Source organism: Somniosus microcephalus, chromosome 27 (genome assembly GCF_052327205.1).
Source record: "Somniosus microcephalus isolate GS21.2 chromosome 27, FLI_Smic_1.0, whole genome shotgun sequence".
NCBI classification, from domain to species: Eukaryota; Metazoa; Chordata; class Chondrichthyes; order Squaliformes; family Somniosidae; genus Somniosus; species Somniosus microcephalus.
In genome coordinates this window covers 43,431,573-43,450,292 of record NC_141013.1, presented here as the reverse complement: position 1 = coordinate 43,450,292, position 18,720 = coordinate 43,431,573, and the positions used below count along the sequence as shown (strand labels likewise).

Sequence of the window (18,720 nt, the reverse complement as noted above, 5' to 3'; positions counted from 1 at the left end):
TTGGTGAGTCAATCGCAACATTAACGGTTCCAAAAAGAGAGAACTTACAATCCTATTATCAGAGAACCTTACTTTTAAATCTTAACTTTGCTACAGTTTTACAGTTCTTAAAGTTCTATTCAGGATATCCACCAAAATCAAATACCTTTGATCCCCGAGGTACAAAGAGTTGGAGACTTACAGAGCCGCCTCTGAAGCCGAGAATCGCTTTGCCCGATTAAAGTGAGTCTGCTATCCCATTTGAGAGTTCAATATTTATACCCTTTTCCAGTGGTATTTCCTTTAAGGTTTTCTGCTGATGCAAGCTAATTATCTCTAGTCATTTTTCTGCTGACTTCTGCAATTCTTACTGCCAGACTCATGTCTCATCTCGAGGTGTTCTAAGTTTACCATATTAAAAAATGGTGTGACGGCAGGTGTTTCTTACTTTGTCATCTTTACGAGGGCAGATGTTCCTTACTTTATGTGCTTCTTTACGAAGTGTAAATTAGAACAACTTATCCAGGGTGAACCATTGTTTCGTTCCCAGAGGTCAGCCTGTCAGGAGCCTTTAACCTTCTGTTTCAATAAGGTTATTTATTCAGGGTCCACAAATATCATCTCAATAGCCAGAATGCTTTCATAGCTATTTCATTGTGGGTTTCTAAATTTCCAAACCCAGTTTGTCATGTTTTAATAAGACCAGAATTCTTTCATGAGACATTGTATTTTTCTGAATAGGTTATATGACTTTGTGGTGAATAAGGTTGGCTTTAGTTAAAGTTGAGAGGCAAAGAGAGTCAAAAACAAAGTTGAATGAAGAGGAGCAAACTACAGAGGGATGGATGAGGATTTAGCCTTGATAAACTGGAGGGATGAGCAACCTAGTAAAGCAGTGGGAAATATTTAAGTGTGAAATTGATGCAGCACAGTACGGCAGCACTCCAATGGGAAAAGAAGGGCCTGTCACAAAAACAACCTTCGACCATCACCCTCTGCCTCCTGCCACTAAGCCAATTTTGGATCCAATGTGCCAAATTGCCCTGGATCCCATGGGCTTTTACCTTCTTGACCAGTCTCCCATGCGGGACTTTGTCAAAAGCCTTACTGAAGTCCATGTAGACTACATCAACTACACTATCCTCATCCACACACCTAGTCACCCCCTCGAAAAATTAAATCAAATTGGTTAGACATGATCTCCCCCTGACAAAGCCATGCTGACTATCCTTGATTAATCCTTGCCTCTCCAAGTGGAGACTAATTCTGTCGCTCAGAATTTTTTCCAATAATTTCCCTACCACTGATGTTAGACTCACTGGCCTGTAATTCCCTGGTTTAGCCCTACTACCCTTCTTGAATAATGGTACTACGTTAGCTGTTCTCCAATCCTCTGGCACCTCCCCTGTGGCCAGAGAGGTTCTGAAAGTTTGTGTCCGAGCCCCTGCAATCTCCTCCCTTGCCCCTCACAGCAGCCTGGGATACATCTCGTCAGGGCCTGGGGATTTATCCACTTTTAAGCCCACTAAAACCATTAGTACCTCCTCCCTCTCAATACTGATTTGTTCAAGTATATCACAATCCCCCTGCCTGATTTCTATGCCTACATCGTCCTTCTCCATAGTGAACACAGATGCAAAATACTCATTTAAAACCTCACCCGCATCTTCCGGCTCTACACACAGATTGCCACATTGGTCCCTAATGGGCCCCCCTTTGAGGACGTAACAAACAGGGTGGATAAAGGGGAACCAGTGGATGTGTATATGGACTTCCAAAAGGCATTTGACAAAGTGTCACATAATAGGCTTGCCAGCAGAGTCGAAATCCATGGAACAAAAGGGACAGTGGCTGCATGGATATGAAATTGGCTAAGTGACAGGAAACAGAGAGTAATAGTGAACGGTTGTTTTTCAGACTGGAGGAAGGTGGTGTTCCCCAGGGGTCAGTACTAGGACCACTGCTTTTCGTGATATATATTAATGACTTGGACTTGGGAGTACAGGGCACGATTTCACAATTTGCAGATGACACAAAACTTGGAAGTATAGTGAACAGTGAGGAGGAGAGTGATAGACTTCAAGAAGACATAGACAGGCTGGTGGAATGGGCGGACACGTGGCAGATGAAATTTAACGCAGAAAAGCGTGAAGTGATGCATTTTGGTAGGAAGAACAAGGAGAGGCAATATAAACTAAAGGGTACAATCCTAAAGGGGGTGCATGAACAGAGAGACCTGGGGGAATATGTACACAAATCATTGAAGGTGGCAGGGCAGGTTGAGGTTGCGGTTAAAAAAGCATACATGATCCTGGGCTTCATAAATAGAGGCACAGAGTACAAAAGCAAGAGAGTTATGATGAACCTGTATAAAACACTGGTTCGGTCTCAACTGGAATATTGTGTCCAATTCTGGGCACCGCACTTTAGGAAGGATGTTGAAGGCCTTGGAGAGGGTGCAGAATAGATTTACGAGAATGATTCCAGGGATAAGTGACTTCAGTTACGTGGACAGACTAGAGAAGCTGGGATTGTTCTCCTTAGAGCAGAGAAGGTTGAGAGGAGATTTGATAGGTGTTCAAAATCATGGGTCTAGAGATAGAGAGAAACTGTTCCCATTGGCGGAAGGGTCGAGAACCAGAGGACACAGATTCAAGGTGATTGGCAAAAGAACCAAAGGCAACATGAGGAAAAACCTTTTTTTGCAGCACGTGATTAGGATCTGGAATACACTGCCTGAAAGGGTGGTGGAGGCAGACTCAATCGTGGTTTTCATTTGGGAATTGGATAAGTTCCTGAAAGAAAAAATCTGCAGGGCTACGGGGGAAGGGCGGTGGAGTGGGACTAGCTGAAATGCTCTTGCAGAGAGTCCGACTGGCCTCCTTCTGTGCTGTAACCATTCTATGATTTTATGAAATAGAAGATGTCAGGCTGTGATCTCAAGATAAATGATGGTTTATTAGAGGGAGATCAGTCGAAATTAGGGTAGATTCCCTTGCAGGTGGCTATCTGCTTGGGCACCTAATGGGTATACTGTACCTGTTGTGCACTGCACCTGTCAGAGGACAGGAGAAGTTCCTTGCAAACTGGGCGTGTTTCTTCAGACTCCTGTGTGTTGAGGCACCCAGGGGTTGGACGATCAGGAATCTGAGGCAGGGGTTGTCAGAATGCCCTCCTCTGTCTCATTAAGTAGCAACATTGGGTTTGCACCTACTGCAGGAATTCTGGCAGTGCAGTGAGGAAGGAAACCTGACCTAACTGCTCTCTCCCTTTTCCTCTGAGAATCCGCATTGCCCAAGCATGATAATGGGCAAGTGCTGTTGTGTATGTCCCTTTAAGGGAATAACTGGTCTTAGACTGCAGTACTGGCAGTGACCACCCCTGTATAAAAGGCCCTAGCAGGCTTCTGTAGTTTCAGTTTCAAGCTGCCTCTTGTTCAGTAAAGTACCTGTTAAACTGTTCTCCCGAAGTCCGTGTATTATTGAGGCGCGGACTTTACAGTGGCGACAAGTAAGTTCGAACTCACCTGCAGTGTGGCATCATCTCACGGGGATCTCGCCTGAAAGGAAGGTCCTGGAAGGTCGTAGTCTGAGCAACGGGCGTCAACCGAGGGCAACTGCCCAAAGAATCCATCTGTGTTTGGAGAATTGCGGGAGAGGCTGTGGTTCTAGCGAATCGTGCTGGTAGCAGGTAGCGCGTTGACCCTTCCGGACTGCGGCGGGCTCAAGCTCGATCGAGCGGCTCTACAAATCGGGCCGCGCAGCGTCGCCGGGAAAAGAAAACGAGAGGGTGGAGCGCACAGGGTGCGGTCGGTGCTCGAGAACAGGACAGCAGAGAGAAACTAAACGGGGGGGGGGGGGAAAGGAAAGCGAGACGCGCCGAAGCTGCGGGTCACCGCCATTACCCCGTAGAACGCTAGGAGCAGCGTGGCAGTAAGGGGAAGAAGCAAAAGCGCGGGAGGCGCCATTTTATCCCATTGGGGAAGAAGCAAAAGCGCGGGAGGCGCCATTTTATTCCATTGGGGAAGAAGGAAAAGCGCGGGAGGCGCCATTTTAAATCGCCCAAGATGCCGAAAAGTGGCAGTATCACTGCTTTTGACAACGAGGTAGAACACTGGACCACGTATGTGGAAAGAATTGAAGTGTACTGCAAGGCAAATGAGGTGGCTGATGGAAAGAGGGCGTCGGTATTATTAAATCTGATGGGTGCGAGTACGTACGGCCTATTGCGGAATTTAATTACCCCAGCTAAACCAATGGAGAAAAGTTTTGAGATTGTTCATATCTTACAGGAACATCTAAGCCCTACACCACTGCTGATAGCAGAAAGATTCAAGTTCCATAAAAGAAACCAGCACAAAGATGAGAGCAATGCTGACTATCTTACGGAACTACGCAAGTTATCGAAGAACTGCCAGTTCGGAGCAGGACTGGCAGACACCTTCGGGATAAGTTTGTCTGCGGGCTCCAGAGTGAAGGAACCCAGAAACGACTACTTTCAAAAAAGGACCTGACGCTAGAACAGGCTTTCAGCGTGGCAGTATCCTACGAAGCAGCAGCACAGGGAGCTGCGGAAATACAACAGAAACCACAAGAATACAGCGCTAACGAAATGGCGTATGGAGCCGAAAAGTGCTATCGCTGCGGCAGAACAACCCATGAGCAGAAGGACTGCTGGTTTAAAGACAAAATATGCAGGCAATGTGGGAAAATGGGACATATAGCAAGAGTCTGCAGGTCGGGAAAGAAGACCAACATGACAAGAACTACTAAGGAACAGTACAGGAAAGTAAAGAAACTGGCAGATAGTAGTTCAGGAGAGTGATGAGGACTCCGGGAGCAGGCGACTAAGTTGTTTAAAGTTACACAACGTGATCGCAAAAGAAGATCACCGAACCATTTGGGCCACCCTCATGATAGCAGGGTCCCCAGTGAAGATGGAATTGGACACAGGATCAGCCCTAACTGTCATGAATCGACGAGACTATGAGCGGCTATTCTCACACATACCCTTAAAGGACACGTCCATTGTATTTGAAGACCTACACGGGGCAAAAGGTCTACCCCAGAGGAAAAATAAGGGTGCCAGTTGAATATAACGGAAAGGAAACACAGAAACTATACATGTATATACTACGAGATGGAGGACCACCATCATTGGGACCTGAATGGATCCGAAGACTACAATTGGATTGGCATTCCATTCTGGCACTAACTGTGACTGACAAAAAAGATGACAGACGTCCAGGTGCGACGTCGTCACAAATTCTATCTGACGCGGAAGAGGTGTTCCAACAAGGACTTGGGACTTTAAAAGGAGTAAAGGCAACCATAAAGATTGAGGATAACGCAACCCCAAAATTTTTCAAGGCCAGACTGGTGCCATACGCGATACGCCCAGCTGTGGAAGCTGAACTGGAGAGTCTGGAGCGTTCGGGGGTGCTGTCTAAGGTGGACTGGAGCGAGTGGTACACCCATCGTTCCTGTAATGAAGAAAGCATTGAGCAGCACGCCTGGGAAGCCAAGGAAGGTTCGCATCTGTGGGGACTTCAAGGTGACTGTGAACCCAGTCCTGCACACAGTACAGTATCCGCTTCCGCGGATAGAAGATATTTTCGCCTCACTATCTGGAGGGAAACGTTTTACAAAGATTGACCTGGCTCAAGCGTATCTACAAATGGAGGTGGAAGAAGCATCTAGGAAATACCTCACAATAAACACTCACAAAGGCCTTTACCAGTACAATCGACTGGTATTCGGGGTAGCATCGGCCCCGGCTATGTGGCAGAGGGCAATGGAACAAGTCCTGCAAGGGATCCCGGGGACCTAGTGTTATTTGGACGACATCCTGGTTACGGGCGAAAATGACAATGAACACCTTGCCAACCTGGAACAGGTGCTCACGAGATTGCAGGAATATGGGCTACGAGCCAACCGTCCCAAATGCGAGTTCTTCAGGAGACAAATCTCGTATTGTGGCCACATGATTGATGAGGAAGGGTTGCATAAGTCGCCGGACAAGATTGAGGCTGTAGTCAAGGCTCCAGCACCAGAAAATGTGTCGCAACTGAGGTCGTTCCTCGGGTTGGTGAACTACTACCATAAGTTCTTGCCGAATTTATCTACAATTCTGCCCCCACTGAACGCCCTCCTTCAAACTGGTGTAACATGGAAATGGAGTGATGAGTGTAAGCGTGCCTTTCAGGAATGTAAATGCCAAATCACTTCAAAAGAAGTATTGGCCCACTACAACCCAACACTACCGATTCGGTTGGCATGTGATGCGTCACCTTAAGGCATTGGAGCGGTGCTGTCACACAAATTCCGTGACGGTTCAGAGAGGCCAATAGCCTTTGCATCGCGCTCGTTAACCTCAGCCGAGCGTAACTACGCCCAGATTGACAGGGAGGCCCTCAGCCTGGTGTGGGGGGTGAAGAAGTTCAATCACTATCTGCACGGGCAGAAATTCACCCTACTGACTGATCATCAGCCCCTGGTCTCCATTTTTAACCCAAAGAAGGGCGTTCCGGTGATGACGGCGCAACGGCTGCAAAGATGGTCACTTTTTCTAGGAGCACATCAGTATGACATAGAGTACAAGGGTACGAAACAACATGGAAACGCTGATGGGCTGTCGCGCCTACCGTTGCCTACGGCGGAAGAAGCACCTGCAGTGGACCCGGTGGAGGTATTTCATGCGACCATAGTCGAATGTTTGCCTGTTACAAACGCAAGTATTGAGAAGGAAACCCGAAATGACCCGACACACTCTTGGGTCTATGATTTGACGGTGAAGGGATGGCCAGCATATGGCGACTCACTGTTGCCAGCATTCTCGCCAAGGAGGGAACAGCTGTCAGTGTGCCGGGGAACCTTGATGTGTGGATCCCGAGTGGTAATTCCACCCAAGTTGAGAGATAGAGTACTCAATGAGCTTCTCGAGGGTCATCTGGGAGGGGTAAAAATGAAGAGCCTAGCCAGGGCGTTTGTGTGGTGGCCGGGAATCGATAAAGAAATCGAGGATATGACCAAGAGATGCACAGGATGCCAGAAGGTCCAAAACGCTCCACCACAGGCCCCCCCGATACATCCATGGGAGTGGCCCTCATCTCCATGGCAACGGGTACACATTGATTTCGCTGGTCCATTTATGGACTCAATGTTTCTAATCGCTGTGGATGCCCATTCGAAATGGCCAGAGGTCATTAAAATGTCCTCCACCACCACACAGAAAACTATTGCAGTCCTAAGGACCATCTTCGCCAGGAATGGGTTGCCAGAACAGATCTGTTCCGACAATGGCCCACAGTTTGTGTCTGAGGATTTCCGGAGGTTCCTGAAGAATAATGGGGTGAAACATTACACATCTGCCCCATATCATCCAGCCACAAATGGATTGGCTGAGCGGTTCAGACCTTTAAAAAGGCCATAAAGGCAATGTATAATGACGACATACCACTGCAACACAAGGTGGATAACTTCCTGTTTGCTTACCGGAATGTGACACATGCAGTAACCAACCAAACTCCAGCCGTACTGTTTTTCAACCGGAGACTAAGATGTCGCTTGGATTTGCTCAAACCAAACATAAGACGAGATGTTGAGGATAAGCAGTTCCAGCACATAAATGAGAAGCCAACCAGGAGCTTCAAGATAGGGCAACCAGTCTTGGCCCGCGACTACCGAACAGAAAAATGGCAGCCAGGCACGATATGCACACAGCAGGGACCACTAATGTACACAGTGGACGTTGGAGAGAGCATCGTGAGACGCCATGCTGACCAGATTCTAGAGTCACAGGAACAAGCCAAACCTGTACCACAAGCATGTGCACCTGGTAATGAGCCCGAAGTACAGATTGCGTCTACCTCAGAAGCAGGGGTATTGGAAGCTGACGAACCAACCAATGACAATGAGCCAGAATTGACTCCACCGCCAGAACAGGATACTCGAGAAAGGCGCTATCCAGTCCGGATCAGGAAGCCTCCTCAAAGACTGAACTTATAAATGACTATTCCAGTTGATGTATATATTACTGAGAAAATTGTAATTGTAATTAGTTATTATTTAGTTGTTAAATGAATGTTATGTACTGTTTATCTAAAAGGGGAGGAATTGTTGTGTATGTGCCTTTAAGAGAAGAACTGGTCTTAGACTGCAGTACCGGCAGTGACCACCCCTGTATAAAAGACCCTAGCAGGCTTCTGTAGTTTCAGTTTCAAGCTGCCTCTTGTTCAGTAAAGTACCTGTTAAACTGTTCTCCCGAAGTCTGTGTATCATTGAGGCGCGGACTTTACAAATGCTACCCTGTTTTCAAGCAGTGCCACAGGTGCTGATTAGTGCGAAATACATTACAACCTTCAAAAAGGTACTGGATAATGTAAAAGGGTGTGAGAGAAAATAATATAAAACAGTGGTCAAGGCAGCAGAAAATTGGACTGTATAAAATTTGCATTAAAATCGGCAGAGGGAAAGAGGGCTGAATGGATTCCTGCTTCTAAAGATTCTATGCTATACTGAGGATTTAAACAGCCAAACTTTGGTATTGCAGGGATGCATAAGTTGTTCTTGTACCCGCAAATTATAGACTAAACTCTATAGTTCTGCTTTAATACCCACTGAATTTTACTCTTTTTTTTACTGTTTTGCTTCCTTTTTCAGATCTGTGTCCAACCAGTTGCTGCTACTATCCCAAGAATCAGTAACACATCCCCAAAGTGATGGGGACCATACAGAAGATAACCAAGAAATGCCTAAGAAAGAGTTACAGGGTAATTCTCGTTCCAGATATCATTTAAAGACCATCTGGAAACAAAAGGCACACCTTGAGACCTGTTTGAACACAAAAAATAGCAACATGCCCAGTAGGTACTTGTTAGAGGGAGCCATGTTGTGGTCAACATTGTAAAAGAGATGATGTGATGGAAGGTGCTTTTAGATGGGAAGTAAATACTGTAGTGTAGGATACCTAATCTGTCAGAGCAGTTCCTCGGTCATAGAGTGTGTGTGGAGCGCTTACAATGTAATCACTTTTAATCGGGCAGCATCTCGATAAACCTCCCCCTTCAACTCCAAATCTATTCAGTGCAGCTCAGATTCATTAAAGATCAATTGATCTCGCCTTTGTCATCCTCTTTCACTTTATCCTTTCACTTTATCCTTTTTCACTCGCTCTCTTTTCCCTCCTTTCTTCTCTTTTCGCTCCTCCCTCATTCTCTCCCTGCCCCCTCCCTTGTCCGTCACCCCCTCCCTTGTTCGTCTCTCTCCCTCTCTCGCCTTTGTCCATCTTCCCCCTCTCTCTCTCCCTTGTCCGTCCCCCCCTCGTCTCGTCTTGTGTCTCTCTCTCTCTCTCTCTCTCCCTGTTGCCCTTGTCCATCTTCCCCCCTCTCCCTTGTCCGTCCTCCCTCGTCTTCCCCCCCCTTGTCCATCTGTTCTCACTCTCGCTCTCTCTCTCTCTTTCCCCCCCCCCCCCCCCCACTCTCTCCCTTGTCCGTCTGTCACACTCCTCTGTCTCTCTCTCTCTCTTGCCCCCTTCTCCTTACCTGACGGAGATTGAAACTGTGCTGGAGATATTCTGCTCTATATGTAGCCCAAATAAAACACCCTAAATCTGAGAGTCATTTTGTTTTGAAGTAAAAAAGCCTGGGGCAGTTCTACATTTTTTTGGAATGTCTTTTTTAATTCCTTTGAACCCCCTGTTTCTCTTTCAACCCCCCCCCCACTCCAGCTGATCGTGCTGCCTGTTTCCCATTCCCTGTCTTGTGATCGTGCTGCCCGTTTCCCATTCCCTGTCTTGTGATCGTGCTGCCCGTTTCCCATTCCCTGTCTTGTGATCGTGCTGCCCGTTTCCCATTCCCTGTCTTGTGATCGTGCTGCCCGTTTCCCATTCCCTGTCTTGTGATCGGCTGCCAGGTTTTCCAGGAGTTGCTCCTCAGGCCATTAGATTTTGGGATGTGAATCAGATTTTCCCTTGCTCCAGTGTTGAACAAAGTGGCGTAATTCAGGACTTTGGCTAATTACACATTAAAAGTAAAACACTCTATCTCTAGGTGCAGTGCCAAGCCATACAGACCTGAAGGTCTGAGGTGTGATACCCACTCTTTGTGTTGGCTTATTGCAGCAGCTGGGCTGAGTTACGGCGAGGAATATACTCCAGGGTTCTTGCTCCTGTATAACATCAACTTGCCCTTTTGGGAATGTGTCCCCTATGTGCATGTCAGGGGAAGGCGGTCAGGTTTGGCTGTGATGCCCTCTATGGTTGAAAAGCCTGCTGATGCTCATTGCCTAGCCTCACCATTTGGGCACGGTCTTGAAATGCCACTGAAACTGTAACCAAGGAAGAGCCAGCACCTTCAGGAAGGGAATCAAATAAAACATAATTGTGTTTACAAATTTTAGGTTAACTTCTGAAAATTAAACTTTGTACTTGCCCAAAATATATAAATGTTTTGCACTTGTCTATAAATTATAGCAAAAGCCCATTAGTTTAAAAAAAACTCCAGCCAGATTAAAATGGTACAATGGAATTGGAAAAAAAAGTGCCTGAAATTTCAAATGGTCTGATTCTTGTGGCAGATTTGGGTGGGAATCAAGAGTTAGAGAAAGCAACGCTGGACAGTTGTGACAGATCATTAGTGGGGAATAATGGCGAAGACTGTTCCATGGATAGTTCAGATTACTCCAGCTCGTCCAAGAACACAGACACAGGGTACAGCTATGATGCTAGCACAGAGAGTGAGGCAGATGACTGCATACCACTGGAAGAAGTTTCACGGAGGACCAAGAGAAAAATAGAGGAGGCATACACAGATCTAGGTAAAACTGTCATCTTGGGACTTGTACTGTGTGCAAATAATACTGTGGCGGTTCTTCCTTTCCCTCTTTCCCCCACACCCCTTTCCCCCCATGGAAATGCTGCATATGACCCATGTACAGTTTTTTGATGTTTAATCGAGTTTGTAATTGTCTGTTAAAGCTTCCACATCTGAAGAAATTGCACAGACTTCTTCTGATGGGCAGGACAAGTCCCCTGAAAAACCCAAGCAGAAGAAGAATCGTTGTTTTACCTGCCGGAAAAAAGTGGGACTTACAGGTCAGTGCGGTCCGCCGGGAAGGGGTTCGGGTGTAGGGCATGTACATATGAGGCAGACACCCCAAGAGACTGAGCAGGTGTGCCTTAGTGCTGGAATACAGAGGTGGTGATCGCTCTACTGGTGACTTGTATTTTTCATATGTTTGATTCAACTCCCTATTAATCTACTGTTGTATGTCTGCTTGAGTTTGGATCAAGACACAAACTCTTTACTAGTATTTTAATTTCAATTTTTTACTTCAGAATGGCGCTTTTCTTTTGATCTACCCTTAGCCAGTGGGGCAAGGAAGGAGATTTGTTACCTTGTTAATGCTACTACAGGTAGACTATCCTTTATCCGAAAACCTCGGGACCAGCCGTGTTTCGGTTTTCGGAAAATTTCGGATTTCAGAAGGTATTTTATAAGACTGGGAAATTTGTCGGGGGTGGGGGTCGGCGGGGGTCGGGGTCGTGCGCACGACTTACGCTGAACGAAAACACTTTCGGTTTTCAGAGGATTTCGGTTTTCGGAAGTGCGGATAAAGGATACACTATCCCTTATCCGAAAGGGTGGGGGTCGGCGGGGGGTTGGGGGTCGGGGGGGGGGAGAAAAGAATATCGGACAGGCTGCTGCAGCTATCGGACGGGCCGCTGTATTGTTGGGTTCATTCTCCCGGTATACCTCCTTCACACTGCCCGGCTCGGCCTGCAATCTCCGACCCAGGAGGGAACTCAGTGACCCTCTGCCCTGCTCAGCGTAAGTCGTGCGCCACTCTGGTCATGTCGTGCGCACGACTTACGCTGAACGAAAAAACCTTCGGTTTTTAGAGGGTTTCGGTTTTCGGAAGTTCGGATAAAGGATAGTCTACCTGTATTAGCATTTGGCAGTGTACTCGGGGACTGGGTCTGGCACTGGTCCAAGCTTTCCCTGAGATTAAAAACTTGGGATTCACGAGGATGATTCATTCCATTGTCATTCCATGGCCCACCTCGTTGGTGTAGGAACTCTGCCTGGCACATTATAACTTTTAGATTACAGAACAATTTGATGAGCAATGTGTTTGAGATGTATACTGCAAGCTTGCATGAAAATAGTGCTGAAGTATATGAAACTATTTAACTCCCACTTCTCCCTCTTTGGCTGTCTTGCTACTCCAGTATCATCCAGAAAAGCAAGGACAGCTTTGGGACAGCCCCAAACTCCTCCACCGACTGCTCCTTTAACCTCCTGCTTTGCCTTTCCATTCTTGCCTCCTGCATCAACTGAGAGAGGCTCATCAATTTCATTTCCAAAATTGAGGTTGTCCACATGGCTATCCCTGCCTGCATTCTCCTCCCGCCCTCCAAAGCACCCCTGCCCCCATCAGACTTCTTAGCCAAGAGATCCACCATCTGCCCCCTCAACCTCCTCTTTACTGTCCAACTATCTCTCCTCAGCCCAGTGCTTCTGATATAAAGTCCACTCTTTTGTGCTGATTGTTGTTTCTCTTCCCCACCACAGCCATCTCTGGCCCATAAAACTGAGACAGCCCTGGTCAAAGTACAAACTATATCCTGTATGACTGCAACCGTGTACTGTCCCACCTTGTCCTCTCATGGGCTTGATAGTTGGATCACTTCATCCTCCTTCCTCTGTGTTTCACTGCTGGCTCCACCCTATCTCGATTTCATTACTACCTGTCCCAATACAGTTAGTACTTCTTCAGTAGCTTTCTTTGCCCCTAGAAGTGTTTGATGGAATAGTGTAAAGGCAGCTTTACTCTGTATCTAACCCATGCTGTACCTGCCCTGGGAGTGTTTGATGGGACAGTGTAAAGGCAGCTTTACTCTGTATCTAACCCATGCTGTACCTGCCCTGGGAGTGTTTGATGGGACAGTGTAGAGGGAGCTTTACTCTGTATCTAACCCGTGCTGTACCTGCCCTGGGAGTGTTTGATGGGACAGTGTAGAGGGAGCTTTACTCTGTATCTAACCCGTGCTGTACCTGCCCTGGGAGTGTTTGATGGGACAGTGTAGAGGGAGCTTTACTCTGTATCTAACCTGTGATGTACCGGCCCTGGAAGTTTTTGATGGGGCAGTGTAGAGGGAACTTTACTCTGTATTTAACCCGTGCAGTACATGCCCTGGGGGTGTTTGATGGGGGTGTTTGATGGGCCAGTTGCCTTTGGAGTGCCCCAAGGCTCCATCCTTCTCGTCTACATGCTGCCCTGAGACCGTATCATCTGTAAATATGGGATCAGTTTCCATAGGTATGCCGATGACACCTAATTTTACCTTTCCTGCCCAACCTTGACTGACTGCCTGTTTGACGTCAAGTAATTGATTGGCCAGAACCATCTTCCAGCTTCATATCATCAAGATCCTTTTCAGCTCCTGCCAATAACTTTGTACCTCAGGCACTGATTCTATCCCCTTCCAGGCTGCTTCCTCAGGCCGAACTCTCAACCTCTGTCCTGTTTCACCCTGAGCCTGAGCATCAACTTCCACAGCCACATGGCTGCCAACTTTCATGCTGGTAATATTGCCACTTAAATACCTACTTTTCCTTCACTGCCACTGAAATTTTCATCCACACCTTCACCCCAATGCTTGATTTCCCCAATGCCAACTGCCACAGTTTCACCCTATGTAAACTCTAGCCCAGTACAGGATATACAAGGGGCAAAATTCTGGCTAAGACCTGCACAAATATCACCCTGTCCTTGCTGATCTCTGGTTTCCCATTCCCTAATGCATCAAAGTTGAAGTCCTCATTTTCATTTTCAAATCCCTCCATGACTTCACACCACCCTATGTCTGCAATCTTCTCCAGTCCTACATTCTCGCTTGTACCCTCCAGCCTTCCAACTCTGCTCAATCTTTTTTTCCCTGGGCTAAATTGTTTTCCAAACTCCCTCCCCCCTGCCCCATCGATTGCAGAACTTTCAGGCACCATTTCCCTGCCCCCTGGAGCTCTCTTCCTAACCTCTAGTCCCACGTTCAAAAATATCAAAACCTGCCTCTTTGCATTTCAGGCCAATTTCTGTAACGTTCTCTCACACCCTGTTCAGTATCTTCCAGTCTGCTCCCCAAGTACTCTGGAACTGTTTGTGTGAAAGTTGCAGTTTTTATGTATTTTTTTAACTAGTACAATCGGTGGAATTCAGTGTGCTTTTTGTCAGATACAACTGGGAATAGCTCTGTAACAATTAGAATACAACCCACCTTCGAGTAATACCGCATTCTTGGCGTTGTTTTGTTTCTCTCCAATGTTACTTTAATCAGTGTTTGGAGATAGCCTGTCTACGAGCATGGCTTCTGCTGCCATAATACAACTCCAGGGCTGTAAGTCAGCCAATTGGAGACATCTTCTCCAAAAGACCAGTAAAGCCTGATACAGTACTGAGGGATTGCTACATCGCAATGCTATGTTTCAGATGAGGCATTAAAACCAAGTCCCTGTCTGCCTGTTTAGGTGTGTGCGAAAGATCCCTTGGACCTATTCAAGGAGCAGACAGTTCACTCGGTGCCTAAGCTAACATTCCTCCTGCATTTAACCCCACAAGAAAACAGATTTAACTGGTCAACCATCTCATTTGTTGTTTGTGGAATATTTCTCTGCACAAATTGACACATAAGTGCCCTTCAGAAGTCACTCGCTGCTTGTGGAGCATTTGGGGTGCCCCAGGACATAATGAGGGCATTGTATAAATATAGGTTCAGTCACTCTTAATATTTGGTAAGAAACTTTGGAAGAACACAGTGTAGGGAGGGAGAGGATTACAGACACAACATAACCTACGTGTTGAAAGCAAGTTGGCGGGTTGGCCGTGACGCGGTTGTGGCGGGTTGGCCGTGACGCGGTCTGGGCGGGACAGAGTGGCGGCGAGTTGGGTGGGGCGGTGTTTGCCCTCCCATCTCCTGAGTCTAGAGTTGTAGATGCATGATCTAACTCTGCTTTTGTTTCCAGGATTTGATTGCAGATGTGGAAACCTGTTCTGTGGATTACATCGTTATTCTGATAAGCACAGTTGTCCTTATGATTACAAAGCCGACGCTGCTGAAAAAATAAGGAAAGAAAATCCTGTTGTAGTTGGAGAGAAGATCCAGAAGATTTGAACTGCTACTTACATTAAAATTTTTTCTTTTAAACCACGTGAACCTAATTAAACAGCGGAGAGGATAAGCTGAGCTTTGTAGTTCATTCTGGGGATTTGGAGCATTGTACTTGCAGAGATCTTTAAATCATGCATGCACAAACAATAGAATCTGAGAACTGACTGAAAAGTTCTTTCACTTTTCTTTGAATATTCTGTGGTTGGAAAATTACTGCATAATTTAGGAGCAAGTCCATTTTACAGCCATTTTAATCTTAGTTAAGTGTCGGGCTTATTTAAAAAAAAAAACAAGTAGAGGTATTGGAGGGCTGTGCTTTTCCAGTATTACATGCATGTTTCAATTTTGCATTTCTTCCTTTTGTGTATGTGGCCTTTCTCTGCAGCACGGCTTTCTAACATGGCAGTGTCACAAACGGGCCTATCGGTAACTGAATGTATGCTAATACTGCTTCGTTCCATTCATGAGAAGGCCCCATGTGTTGGCATCCTAGCTTGTTTTGCTGCTCATCTCATTGATTATTTATGTACTTAAACAAGTGTATGTGGTTTCTGATTTTATAGTATGTATCCTGAATGGAAAAAGCCTATATGCACTTCAATGCTGACTACAAGTTTAATCAGAAAATACAGTTATGCTTAACTCTGAGCGTACACGAAACACAGGATGGTAATTGTGCTGTATTTATGTTAGTTTATTCACTGTCTTAACTTTGATTAAATAAAGTTATAAAGGAAAACTACTGATTGTTTTTAAAAGAAATCTATAGTAGAGAACTATCTGTGCCTTGAAATAAATCTGGGTCTCTGGTCAAAATATTCCCTTCTGGCCCCTGCCCCCTCCATTTAGCCGAAGTATTTCTAATTACTTTTATATGTGACTGCACCTTCACTGGGCAGTAAGGCTTGCAGCTTGTATACACTGTGTAGGAACGATATCTACAGTTTTTCATCTCGTGTCACTAAACTTTGCAAATGCGGACCAGTAGGTAATGCTGCTGGCACAGCCGCGAGAGATGCATTTCACGTGGATACAAATATTTAAAGAGGATTGTATTTTAAAGTGGTAATGTTAGTTTCTTAAAACAATACCCTTTGCCAAATGTTCTTTGTTGTATTGTGCTTTTAGAGGGATTTAGTTTTAAGCACTGCAGTTTTTCCTCACTAACTCTTTACAGTACATTATTTTTGCGACTGGTTGTGTCACTGAGTCTTCAGGCAATTAGGGGCAAGAAATACAAATGCAATAGTGTAGCTTTTATTCTTGGTATTCCTCATAGAAATCTTGGCTTTGAGCACTGGGCTAGCGTAACATTTCTTCAGAAGAACTGAAAATAAAAATAAGAACCAAACGTGTGCAATGTCAGAAGGAAGTAATGGCAAGTGGGTAATGTTTTTCAGGTGGTAGTGTTGACTTGGAGCTGCAGCAGTGATTCAAATGATTGCAAAGTAAAAGTATACTCTTAACAAACTTGAAGAGCAAGATGAAAGTGGCGGGAGCAATTTTCCCTGCCCTGGTTCTGTTGATGCCGACTCGTGTTTAAGCAGGGTCCCATAGTCAGCAATGGCTGGCTGGTATCTCTATGCCTATTGTCTCACGAGCCTGAAGCAGGAGATATGGTGAGCTATTTGAGTGCATAACGGCCGTCGCAGCCAAGCGTGTTCTTGCGCTGCATCCACATGCAGGCTGACAGCTGGAGAGTGTAACGAGCAGGAGCCTCGGCTCTTTCTGCAGCGCCATTGCCCAAGTTCCAGATACTCAGTCCAATTCTAGTATTCCCACAGAGCCTCGAATGAAGTGGGGACAAACAGCGATTGAACCTGTGCCATTCTAAAACAAAGCAAAACCTTTTGAACTAAAATATTTGCTTGTAAAAGTTGTCGGTGTTTTGTACCATCATTCTAACACTTTATTGTACCACAGGGAATTCGGTCTCTGGTCAGTAAATCACCATGGTGGTTTGGAGCCTCCAGCCATTTATTTCTACTGCTTGTCTACAAATCCAGCTCCAGTGGCTGGAAGAGAGAGCTATGATTGTGCATGCTTGCATTCATGAGCAGAGCTCCACTCCCAGTCAGTTAAGTTTAAACGCACTGAAAAGGTTCATGTTCTCCAAACTTTCTTGAAACTTTTTCAGTTATAGTGTTGAGATCTGACGGGACCCCCTTCCCCGAGCACATCTTAAAGACTGCTTGATACGACACTGAAACACAAGCTCAGACTCAAGTTAAAGTCACTGTTGTGTCGTGAAGCTAAAACTGTTTTTACAGTGACTCCAAAGTAATAGTATAACTGCCCTTAATGAACAATTTCCTAAATTCTGATTTGATTTTTTTGTTTTATTAAATTTATTTTCTAACATACCAAATGGTGCTTCCACAAATGAGGATAACTACATTTCACGGAAATTAACATGTTTTCATTTCCGTTGGATATCATTAGATTTGAACACTGACAACTTTTTTTTCGTTTTGAAAACTTCTCATTGTCTAAACAGCTATTTTCCATAATTACTGAATGTATCTGATTATTCTGCAGTCAATTTCAACTAGAAGGTGGGCATGAGTGTGATTGTGTATTTTGTAAACTTTCACTTTCCAAAAGTGTGACTATCTGACGATACGATTTCTGTATTCTATTTTTATATGACTGTAGATAGCCAGGGTTAATGTATTTTAGAAATTACTATTAAGGTCACAGTCTTCCTATTAAATTTCAAATTGGAGACCTGAGCCCAGCTGCTTACAGAATACAGAAGCTTGGTTTTAGCAGCTAATCAAACTATTGGTCCTTTTAAAGGATAATGGGTATCTGCCAATCATTGGAGTTGACATTTCAAACGGAGGAGTAGTTTCCATTGCTGGCAAGTATGTGAATTTACAGACTCTTTGTTCTCCTCTACATGGCTGTGCCATTAAGGAAGCTTTGTTCCAAGAGAATTAAGAGTATCCAAAGGAAATTGGACCATCTGATGGCTAGGGTCTACTGTTCACTGTATTTACTTAGAAGTTAGAAATGGTTGACCATTGAGAAGAATTTGATTATCAAATGGACCTGCTTTAACATCAGTCAAGTCAGACATTGCCTCAACCAGAAGTGACCAGTAGGCTTTGTGCGATTGTCAATGTCCCATGTAACGTCTAACGGATACTCAGTTGAAAGCTACTGAAAAGAACTACAAGGACTTTGGGCTTTGCAAACATTGATGTATTGTGTAAGTCGAGTATTGTACTAGTTTCTTGCTGTGTCTTTCTGCTTCTGTATAATACTTGTAAATAAATTTGATTTAGTTTTAGCCTTACTATTGGTCTGGCATTGTGGATTTACTGCCTTTCACAATAGACAGTAATACATGGTCTCCCACATGGTCTCCAGTTTACCATACTCTCAGTAATACTGGAGTAATTGCCAGTCCTGTGGCATGTCATCCCACTTCTAGCATGTAGAAGGGCATAGATTTTGCTCTGAGGAAACTTGTGGAAATTGCCTTTTTACTGTTAACAACAGTATTGGTTTAATCCCCAGTAACACTAATGGTGGCTGTACATTTTTTCCAAATGTGAAAGAACTCATGGT

At 45.3% G+C, this 18,720-nt stretch overlaps 1 protein-coding gene across 9 annotated transcripts in view; it reads left to right on the top strand.

Moving 5' to 3' along the window:
* The window catches only part of zfand6 (zinc finger, AN1-type domain 6), a 71,535-nt gene extending 53,090 nt beyond the window's left edge, over nucleotides 1–18,445 (top strand). For 6 of the 9 annotated variants that reach the window (XM_085968908.1, XM_085968911.1, XM_085968909.1 and 3 more), the window contains 4 exons: nucleotides 8,640–8,842; nucleotides 10,554–10,793; nucleotides 10,954–11,070; nucleotides 14,999–18,445. In XM_085968908.1, the coding sequence (XP_085825034.1) occupies nucleotides 8,640–8,842; nucleotides 10,554–10,793; nucleotides 10,954–11,070; nucleotides 14,999–15,147 (709 nt within the window). In that variant the 3' untranslated portion in view covers nucleotides 15,148–18,445. The remainder of the gene's footprint in view (nucleotides 1–8,639; nucleotides 8,843–10,553; nucleotides 10,794–10,953; nucleotides 11,071–14,998) is intronic. The other 3 variants (XM_085968914.1, XM_085968915.1, XM_085968913.1) reach the window with 2 other exon arrangements.
* Nucleotides 18,446–18,720: the final 275 nt, after the last annotated feature.